At 42.1% G+C, this 10,823-nt stretch overlaps 1 protein-coding gene across 2 annotated transcripts; it reads left to right on the top strand.

The window, feature by feature from the left end:
* The first annotated feature begins 505 nt into the window (after positions 1-505).
* LOC143597417 (glucose-6-phosphate 1-dehydrogenase, cytoplasmic isoform-like) lies at positions 506-5,867 on the top strand. Of its 2 annotated transcripts, none has more exons than XM_077075924.1 (14): positions 506-581; positions 1,521-1,801; positions 2,696-2,762; positions 2,845-3,031; positions 3,116-3,273; positions 3,375-3,502; positions 3,625-3,661; positions 3,752-3,823; positions 3,921-4,068; positions 4,184-4,279; positions 4,814-4,884; positions 4,973-5,088; positions 5,173-5,218; positions 5,510-5,867. In XM_077075924.1, exons 2-14 carry the CDS (start codon positions 1,551-1,553, stop codon positions 5,675-5,677), a joined length of 1,545 nt encoding a protein of 514 aa, XP_076932039.1. In that variant the 5' UTR covers positions 506-581; positions 1,521-1,550; the 3' UTR covers positions 5,678-5,867. The 2 variants fall into 2 exon arrangements, with proteins under 2 accessions (XP_076932039.1, XP_076932040.1); XM_077075925.1 differs by lacking the exon at positions 506-581 and adding an exon at positions 736-750.
* The last annotated feature ends 4,956 nt before the right edge of the window (positions 5,868-10,823 follow it).

Genomic DNA, 10,823 nt, shown 5'->3' with positions numbered 1-10,823 from the left:
AGCTCGGTACAGTTTCGGGCTAAAACCAAACCGAAAACCAAAACTTCGGTGTTTGGATTTTTGAAACCGTTCGATTTCGGTTTTCGCTTGAAAAATTTAGACGGAAAAGAAAGTTGGTCGAAAGTAATAAATTTATGTATAAATAATTTTGTTAAATGTTAACTATTAGACTATTATACATTTGAACACAAGTATTTGAGTTACATATTTATTAGTTTTTTTAAATTATTTAAAATAAAAAATAAAATCTAAAAATTCGGTTTGGTTTTTTTGATTTTTATTAAATGCAAAACCAAAATCGAACCGAAATACCATAAACCCAAGACAAGTGGTGGTATAATACTTTCCCGGTCAAAGCCCGTGGCAAACAATTTACGACACATGACGTATTGCGTCAACCGCGTGGCGGCTGTCCATCAAGGTCAACAAACTACAACCGTATTACACTCCACGTATACATAACTTCTTCTACTGTTGCATAGTTTGGTAGTTGGTGGTGACTACTACCAATATTAATATTATTAATAACAACTTAAATCTTCACGAATCAATTCCATTCTCACCACCACCATCTTCATCAGGTACTACAACTTGTAATTTGGATCTATTGTTTATAATTATATCACTGTTTGTTAAATCTTTTAATTGCTAGTGATTGAAACTACAATTACATAGTTTGGTGGTTGCTGGTGACTGCTACCAAAATTATTAATAATAATAATAATAATAACTCTTCACCATCTTCATCAGGTACTACAACTTGTTTTATTCGAATTCATTTGAGTTCATAGTTTATATCGCTTTGTGATATCAATTGTAATATAAAATTCTAATTTGGATCTATTGTTTATAATTATATCACCATTTTGAATTGTGAGTACTGAGTAATATAAATTGTAATTTGGATCTATTGTTTATTATATATCACTGTTTGTTAAATCTTTTTATTGTGAGTAATATGAATTGTAATTTGGATCTTCTGTTCATAAGTATATCACCATTTGTTAAATCTAATATAAATTAATTTGGATCTATTGCTTATAATTATATCACCATTTTACTAATTTTGACGTTATTTTACTATTCTCGTGAAAATAACGTTAAAAGTGGCGGAAGGTTAATTAGGCATCATGTGGTGACGTTGATAGCCGAAAGACAAGGGTACATGCACCAATCGGTCGATGTCCCGATGGTTAAGTGTTATGTGCCTTATGTCCAATGCTTGATGCAAAACTACTATTGAGTCGGGGGTCTCACCGGAAGCAGCCTCTCTATTCCTACGGGGTAGGGGTAAGGCTGTCTACATCTTACCCTCCTCAGACCCTACCATAGCTTTGCTATTGGTGGGATTTAGTGAGTACGATGATGATGATGTAAAATCTTTTAATTATTAGTATTATGAATTGTAATTTGGATATATTGTTTATAACTATATCACCGTTTGTTAAATCTTTTAATTGTTAGTAACTGAACATGATCTGAGTCATATAATACTAATCTAGATAGTTTGATTTTATTAGGTGTTGCTTAGGGTCTAAGCAAGCTTAATTATGGGGTCTGGTTGGACTGTTGAGAAGAGAGCTCCAATCAGGAGTGATTCTTTGTTGAGTGAGTATGTGCCGGAAGTCGGGTGCCTCTCGACTATCGTGCTTGGTGCTTCGGGTGATCTCGCAAAGAAGAAGACGTTCCCTGCACTCTTTCATTTGTATCGTCAAGGGTTTATTCAGTCTCATGACGTGCATATATTTGGTTATGCGAGAACCGCAATTGCAGATGACGATTTGAGGAATCGAATCCGCGGGTGAGATTTGATTAAATGTGTTTTGTTACAAATTTACAATCCGAAGTATGATGGTTTCAACTTTCAATGTACTTAATTACTAGTCAAGGCTAGGGCTATTCAAAAAGCCCGTGGCTCGCTTGAAGCTCGCTCGAAAATAGCTCGAAAAAAGCGCGGCTCGGAAAAGCTCGATTCTAAATGAGCTCGGCTCGATTTCTAAACGAGCCGAGCTTGAGCCATGGTCAGCTCGGCTCGTGGCACGGTCTTGGCTCGACTCGTTAGCTCGGCTCGTTGGCTCGTTTAGATTAAACCCTACATTTTAATATCTATATATAATAATAGCATGCCAAGAAATAAATAAATAAATAAAATTATACATATATTATGCCACACTCGATACCTAAAACCTTATAAAAGAATAACTAAAATAAAACATTTAAAGTTATAAATTCTCTACTTTATTAATTTTATATAATATGTATAGTAAAATTAAAATTTTTGTCTTTTATATATCAAAATTTGTAAAATATAAAATTAAAAAAATAATAAATAAAAATTTAAAAAATTAAAGGAGCCCAGCTCGACGAGCTCGAGCTTGATAAAGAAAACGAGCCGAGCTCGAGCCAGCTCGATTAAGTTTGAGCTCAAGCTCGAGCACACTCTGGCTCGACTCGGCTCGTTTACAGCCCTAGTCAAGGCCAGCTATGAGGCAGGGCCAGGTGGTCGGCCGACCCTGGTCCGACACCTCGATAAGCCCGAATTTTTATTTTTCTAAAAAATTATATATATTATTTTTAAAAAAAAATATGTATTTTTAATGTTTAAACCCAATTATTCAACTAATTTAATGCCGAAAAATTTTTCACGATTCTTGGAAACGGCCCTGTTACCAGTGTGTTTTATTTGTTATTGCAGGTATTTGACACCATGCAAAGGATTCGAGCAAACACACGAGGAAGATGTAGCACAGTTTCTGCAACTGGTAATAAAATACTCAACATCATTAATCACTATCAAACTTTGTGTTTTCGGGTTTTAAATTATTTTAAAACTTTTATGTATAGATCAAATATGTATCCGGTCCTTGTGATAAAGAGGAGGGCTTTCGTTTGCTAGACAAGGCGATATCTGAATACGAGCTCTCAAAAAACAGTATTGAAGGGTCATCGAGACGACTCTTCTATCTTGCTCTTCCTCCGTCTGTATATCCGCCTGTCTGCAAAATGATAAGAAGCTACTGCATGAACAAATGTATGCATTTTTTTTGCATTATAAGCAGTATAAAAATAAACCGGTAAAAGGTTAATAAAAGTTAGATTATAATTATTCATACAGCGGATCTTGGTGGTTGGACTCGAATTGTTGTTGAAAAGCCGTTTGGTAGAGACTTGGCGTCTGCTGAAGAACTCAGTTCTCAAATTGGAGAATTGTTTGATGAACCACAAATCTACCGTATCGATCATTATTTGGGAAAAGAGTTGGTGCAAAATTTGGTAATAGCAATGTTTAAAAAATTAATATCCTAATTTTCTTTTGAAGTTTTGTTCAAACTTCAAATATTGGTTTTTGTTGACTTTTGTTGACTAATATGCAGATGGTTCTTCGTTTTGCGAATCGCTTCTTCTTGCCACTATGGAACCGTGACAATATTTCTAATATTCAGATTGTGTTTAGAGAGGATTTTGGAACTGACGGGCGTGGAGGATATTTTGATCAATATGGGTAACTTACTAACTTCTGTCATTACCCGTATCTTGTTTTAATCGGTTATCTTTTAATATTCTTTTTGTTACTTCTCGTTACTCTTTCAAGTACTGAAATCCTTGTGCTCTATATTTTAACAGAATTATAAGGGACATTATACAGAATCATCTATTACAGGTAACATAATAATAATAATAATAATAATAATAATAATAATAATAATAGTTTATTATAGAAATATACTAAGAATTTTTGTTCATAATGTAGGTGCTTTGTCTAGTTGCTATGGAGAAGCCCGTGTCTTTAAAGCCTGAACATGTTCGTGACGAGAAAGTGAAGGTGCATACATTGACTTTTTTGTTATTATTTATTTATTTTGACTTTTTTGTTACTAATATAGTAAGCTGACCGATTAAAGTATGGTTATATGATTTAGGTACTTCAATCTGTTCTTCCGATTGAAGACAGTGAAGTCGTGCTTGGACAATATGAAGGCTATACTGATGATCCAACGGTTCCCGATGACTCAAACACGCCCACCTTTGCAACCATGGTTCTCAGAATTCATAATGAAAGATGGGAAGGTGTTACAGCTTATTAGTAGTATCTTCATATCTACATATTTTTAATACACATTCTGAGGACTTAATGCCTATATATAGTCGTTTATGCGTAATTGTATATATATATATATTGTAGGTGTTCCTTTTAATATGAAGGCTGGAAAAGCATTGAATTCAAGAAAGGCAGAAATTCGTGTGCAGTTTAAGGATGTTCCCGGCGACATATATAAATGTATGTTAAATAAATGAGTGGACTGCGGTTTCGTCTCTGTGGTTTGTCCAAATATGCGGTTTTAGTCCGATAGTTTTAAATTTGCGATTTTAGTCCTTCTGGTTTCATTTCACTTGCAATTAAACCCGAATTCATTAACTCCGTTAAGTCTGGTCGTTAAACTCATCAGCGTGCCCCTCATGTGAGGGGCATTTTTGTCCTTTTTGTCCTCAAATAAACCCCAACCGTAATTCGCAAGCCCCCCTCACCTGAGGGGCTGAGGTGTATTTGGGGAAAAAAGGACAAAACTGCCCCTCACGTGAAGGGTAAGCTGTTGGGTTTAATGACCACACTTAACGGGGTTAATAAATTCGGGTTTAATTGCAAGTGAAATGACAGAGACTAAAATCACAAATTTGAAACTACTTGACTAAAATCGCAGATTTGAGCAAACCACGGGGACAAAAACCGCAGTTTACTCTAAATAAATTTTATTTTGATAAAAATTAAACTTAAGATTAATCAATATTCAATATTTATTATATACACCTTCAGGTCAAAGACAAGGTAGAAACGAGTTTGTCATTAGGCTTCAACCTTCAGAAGCCATGTACATGAAGCTAACAGTAAGTACCCGTATTGTCGTATTTTCATCCATACTTGAAGGGCATTTTAGTCATTTGACAGTGTGTCGTAACATGATATCCGATGTAGGTTAAGCAACCGGGGCTTGAGATGACAACTGCTCAGAGTGAGTTAGATTTGTCATATGGACAGAGGTATCAAGAAACCATAATTCCCGAGGCTTATGAACGTTTGATTCTTGACACGTAAGTATCAATAAATAATTAAAAGCTTAGCTTCATAATTAGATAGCTAAAAAGTTTTAATAATTAGTTTTATTTTTTTTACAGAATAAGGGGTGACCAACAACATTTTGTTCGTCGAGATGAGCTAAAGGTATAAATCAACTATATAGTTTAGAGCCATTTAGAGTATTAACTTATAGGGGAAAGTTAACGTGCAAATGAAATTAACGTGCTAATTGTGAGAATCAAGTAGAGTAATTATGTAATTAAATCATAGCGTAATTATATAATTACTCTATGGTGTAATTACTAACTACTCTACTGTATATATAACTATATAAGTACTTTACTTGATTCTCACAATTAACACGTTAATTCATTTGTACGTTAACTTTAATATTAAATAAATGATCTAACATTATAATATCAAATAAATGAGCAGGCGGCGTGGGAGATTTTCACGCCTCTTTTGCACAGAATCGATAGAGGTGAAATGAAACCGCTTCCATACAAGCCCGGGAGCCGAGGGCCTGAAGAAGCAGACAAGTTGGCTGCAAAGGCGGGTTATGTTCAAACTCATGGGTATATATGGATACCTCCAACTTTGTAGAGTCTACACCTGGTGTCCGATACGAATAAGGTATGTCATGATGTTCTGTGTATCACTATGTGTGTTTTTCGGGGGGGTTTTTTTTATCGATGGGCCGAGATGAGTTGGAGGACATTTATGCAACTAGGCGGTATGAATGTGTGATGAACTCGAATTTGGATGCCAATAATTATAATGTTTGATCAATGAGTTACAGACTTACAGTTAGTTTGGCTAGATGTAAGTTGATTATGCGGTATGTTTGGTTAAGTACGGGTCGAGTTATAATTATATTATTTTATATACGTATATACTTATTCATATATACAATATAAATATTGAATACTTAATGAAGAAACGTGGATCTACTCACTGGTAGCAGATCTACTTTCCTCGGGTGTGATTATACTATTTCACCGATGGTTCTTCTGGATCTGTGTTCTTCCACCTACAAAATGAACAGCGCCGTTACTTACCCCTCAGAAAGGGACAGAGGGGTCCTCTTTGGGGTAACCCTCCGGCGTGAGAATCAGTATATTGTGGAGAAGATGATAATGTGTGTAAGGGAATCTCAAGGGTGTTGCTGAATAGCTCAATACCCTCTGATTGTGAGACTGTGTTTGTATGTAACTGACTGTGAGTGAATGTAATTCAATATGATTGAATATGAATATCACTGCCTGTAACTGTCAATGATTGAGTATGAATGTGTCATCAAAGTGGAGTTGATGCTGTATTTATAATGCTAGGGTTTCCACTGATTGGGCTCAACCTCGTTGGCCTCCTCCAATCGCACTGCGCCACGTGTCCTCTGGGACACCTGGCGCTTTCTCGTTGGTTGTAATCACGTGGTAACACATGTGTCATGCTGAGTTGTCGACCTTTCATTTGGCAGCTGTCAACATCAGCATATTCTTTCTCCTTAAAAAGATGCCTTCTGGAAGGTTGTCTGATGTGCACAATCAAGGTTGCCCTAATCCTGATTTGGATAAGGACGAGGTTGATTATGTGCACGTATGATATGCGCCCACCCTGAGGATGCGCGAGGTCTTCTCTTTATTCTCACGCGCAGATATTTCATGCGCAGATGTGATATGCACGAGCATGTGATATGCGCCGCGCGCTGATGCGTTGCGCCCATATGTGATGCGCGAGCATATGTGTGCCTGGGCAGATGTGATACGCACGGGCATGTGATATGCGCCGCGCGCTGATGCGCCGCGCGCATATGCGATGCGCGAGCATATGTGTGCCTGGGCATATGATGCCTGAGCATGTTTTGTATGCGCCATGCGCATAGGTTTTGGCTTTGTGCCTTCATAATGTCTTTATCTTGTGGGTTGACGCGCCTTGCTCGGTGTTGAGGCGGGTACATACCTCTTCAAGCCCCCCCAGTCTAATGTGTGTCTTATCTCGCGCGAGCGCGGTAAGATGGATATTAGACTTACTGATTTGGTCTTTTAAAGGGGTTTTGTCGTTTTATTGGTTGTTTCCATCGTTGCGCGAAGTTCTATCCATTTGGTTGAAAACGAAGGGTCCGAACACGTGGTTAGTTGGTGGTGACGTGCGCCGTAAACATGTCAGACGTTTCGTGTGCTCGAGGTGCTACAGTTGCCTTTCACGTCCCCTCACACAGCTGTCTTGAACACGTGTCGCGCTCGCATTGGTTAGCACCTGCGAGTGGGGGCGCGTCTCTGCTCCGTGGCAGGTCCGTTACGTTTTTATGTCCCCTCAACAGTGTTAGGGACACGTGCCGCGCCCTCGTTGGCTTACACCTGCGAGTGGGGGCGCGTGAAATCCCATCAGTTACCACTTTTCTCTCTCCTGGGCCTATAAAAGCAGGCCCTTAGGAAATTTTTATCTTCATCTTCATTGTTTCAAATTTTCGATTTTCTGCCTTTCATATTCTGAATTGATTTTTTTCATCGTTTCGAATCTTCTATTATTTGCTGCTGCAGTTGTATGTCTGATAGTTCAGACTCGTCTAGCCCCTCAATCACCTCTATTGCTTCTCGAAGACGCCGTGTGAAATCTGTGGTGATGTCGACACTAAAGCAAAAGGGGAAAGGGAAGAGGGTTGTTGAGACCACATCGGAGGAAGTAGGGAGGACCAAGGCCACCAAAAGGTGGAATGAAATCCCCTGCAAATTGAAGCAGGCCGATCTCGACAGCCTCATCGCCTCTCAGGGCTTTCCCACCCTGTTTGGCTGCATGTTGCCTAGGTCCGGGCAAACGGCGGCGGACCCGCCTGCCGGCTATATATCCCTATATAGCCACTTTTTCACCCACTGCAACCTTCGTCTCCCGATAACAAGGTTTGTGGGTGCACTGCTGAAGTTCTATGGGATTCATATATCCCAAGTCCATCCGTTTGGACTGGTGCGCGTGACTCACTTTGAGTTCATGTGCAAATCCCAGCGCGAGGAACCCACTCCTCGGCGCTTTCAGTATTTTTACAAGCCCAAGATCCAAGACAATTAGATCTCTTTTATTCCTCGCAGTCAGAAGGTGAAGTGCTCCACTGTTTCATTCAAGAGCCTTCATGACTGGTCTGAGAGGTTCTTTTACATAAGGGCTGGTGTGATCCCCATCCGTATGACCATGCGCTCTATCTCTTCTGCGCCTGCGGATGAGGGTGTCCTCAAGAACCCAACTGGCGCCTGGGTTAAGAAACTGACCGCCGAACCATCCCCCGCGAAGAAAATTTGCGAGGAGGCGCTGGTGGGGGTCGGCATGAGTAAGCTATGGGCCGACAGCGCGCTTGAGCCCGTTATCCAAGTCGACGGGTTGTGTAAGTTTATTTCATTGCTTTATTTATTTTTTCTGCGCGAACATAATTCTTTTGCTGATATCACTTGACTTGTTTTTGCGCAGTCACCAAGGATTATGTCCTTGCCGCTTATGATGATCAAGTGGAGGGTGGCTCCGTCGCGCTTGGCGCTGGGGAGGTTGGTTTCCCAGATCGCTTCGATGACATGTTCATCCCAGTGGATCTGGAATTTGACTTTGACAGTGACGCGCCTGGTAAGCCTTCGCACTTATGCTCATTCCTTTAGAATACCCAAGTTTATTTTTTGTTCTGTTGGTTGTTTTTGCAGATGCGCTTGAAAACTACGAGCTGGAGCTCGCGGAAGAGGAGGAGGAGGAAGAGGAGGCGCCCCTATTAAAGCGCAAAGCTAAGGGGAAATCTGGCGCAGGGGCCAGTAAGAAACAGAAGAAAGATGACACCCCTGTCGCTCATCCCCATGCTCAAACGAAGGGACCTAAGGAAACCCAGGTGTTTACCACCAAGGTTTCTTTAGCTTCCCTGCCTGTGAGAGTGGGCAGACCTCCTGTCCACTTGAGGTATGGTGGCGTCACCTCCTCCGTTCGCGCGGCTGAAGAGAGAAGCAGTGCCGCGCCTGCAACAGGTATACTTTGCTTGTCTTCATGTGGTTGAATTGTTATTAAACCTTTGTTCGTTTGAATGTTTGCAGAACCGGCGACGGTAGCAGATCAGCCGCAGGCGCCACAAGGTGCTGAGGCTGCGCCGGGTGCTGCTTCGGAGTCCCCTGTTCTACCCTCTGAAAAGGGTAGAATGAACTTTATGGCGATGTTCGCCGCGCGAACAGAATTGCGCCAAGGTATGTTTTGCACATTTGTCTTCTGATTTTTTTCTTTTGGATTCTGTCATAAACCATTTTTCCTTGTTGATTTGTTCATAGGAGTTGTAGCTGGCGTACAAGTTGCCGGTGACACTCCTGGCGCCATTGGCGGCGCCGCTGGTTCTGGTCCTGCTCCTGCTAGTGCCGATTCTCCCCTTATTGGGGTTACAAAGGAGTAGGAAGCCGTATTGCGCGCCGAACTGGCGGCGTCGAGACCTCCCTCGCCTCCTCCTACGCGCAGCCCTCTCCGCGAGGCTGGTTTGGAGCCCCCCAGGTCGCAGGAGAAGAGGCCTATTCAAGAAGATGAGGAGGATGAGGGGGCTCAAGCTGAGGACTCCTTGGGAGACCGCGCCAGCCCTGCGATGCCACAAGTCTTCGCAGCGCATACTTCTGGTGGGGCTGGCGCTGACTTTTCTGCTTCATCCCCGCAGGTATGTTTTAATTTGTTGCTCCGCTGCGCGTACCTCCATATAAGTATGTTTATGACTTAGAACATTTCTTGTGTTTTGTAGGAAGGTGACCACGTTTATCGCCCGAGATGGAATATTAATGAAGACAGTTCCTTCCAATCCATGGGCGTATGCGAGGACTTCTGGGCTCATGCCGTGCCTTTTACTGAAAGGAGGTATCAGGAGGAGCGCACCCGCGCTGACTTGCTCAACGATCACATTTTCGCTGGGTCAGCTTTCTTTGCTGCCTCCCAAGAGCTTCATCGCGATTATATTAAAGTACGCGATGCTCTTGTGGCAGCCCAGCAAGAGGCTAAGGTGGCTGCCTGGAACCTTTCTGATGCTCGCGCACGAGCTGAGAAACTCCAGGCGGAGCTCAGCGAAAACCGAGCAAGTGCCAACACCGCCTTTATTAAGCGCGGGCATGAGCTCCAAGCTGCGCGGGAGAAGTAGCAGGTGGCGGAGGCCGAAGTTGCCAAGTACGCGCGTAGGGTGCGTGTCTTGGAACAGCAGGCTGAGGCGCGTGACCAAGCTATCGTCCAGAGTATCACTGAGAAATCATCACTGGAGAGCGAGGTTGCGCGCCTGAAGAGGGAGTTGGCGGCCGCGCAGGCCGATAGAGATGAAGCCTTGGCGACGGCGGCGTCCAGCCAGGAAGCACTTGGTGCTGCGCAGGCGGAGAAAGAAAACATTTTGGCGGCAGCAGCGTCTGATAAGGAGGAGCTAAAAAAGACTAAAGAAACTGTTGAGTTATTAAACTCCCAGGTTCCTGTCCTCGAGACGTCTGTTGCTGGCCTCAGCGCAGGATCGCCAATGGCTGGTGTCACAGGGCATGACTCGCTGCGCTTTGGCGATGAAATATTCCGCCGAGTTTCAGGCCCTTGTGATGGACTGCAATGCCGCCGCGCGCTTGGTGGGCCGAGCTGAAAGGTTTACGGATGGGTATGAATATGGCATGCTGAAGAAGAACCCATCCGAGTACCCTTACAAGAGCGACGCGGCCTGCGCGGACATGGCCGCGGTGGGGGAAAAGTATATGAATACTCCCATCCCCATCCTTATGCAGGTACCTTG

This window comes from Bidens hawaiensis, unplaced genomic scaffold (assembly GCF_021521415.1).
Source record: "Bidens hawaiensis isolate Kalapana, Puna unplaced genomic scaffold, B.hawaiensis_p1.1 tig00048245_1, whole genome shotgun sequence".
Lineage (NCBI taxonomy): Eukaryota > Viridiplantae > Streptophyta > Magnoliopsida > Asterales > Asteraceae > Bidens > Bidens hawaiensis.
The sequence above is the reverse complement of the archived record's forward strand: the minus strand, read 5'-3'. Positions and strand labels throughout refer to the sequence as shown.

Excerpts from the sequence above, each read along its gene's own strand:
- LOC143597417 (XM_077075924.1), top strand. The coding sequence starts at position 1,551 with ATGGGGTCTGGTTGGACTGTTGAGAAGAGAGCTCCAATCAGGAGTGAT. Across the intron at positions 3,824-3,920 it reads TTCGTGACGAGAAAGTGAAG|GTACTTCAATCTGTTCTTCC; the intron begins GTGCATACATTG and ends TATATGATTTAG. Across the intron at positions 4,885-4,972 it reads CCATGTACATGAAGCTAACA|GTTAAGCAACCGGGGCTTGA; the intron begins GTAAGTACCCGT and ends TATCCGATGTAG.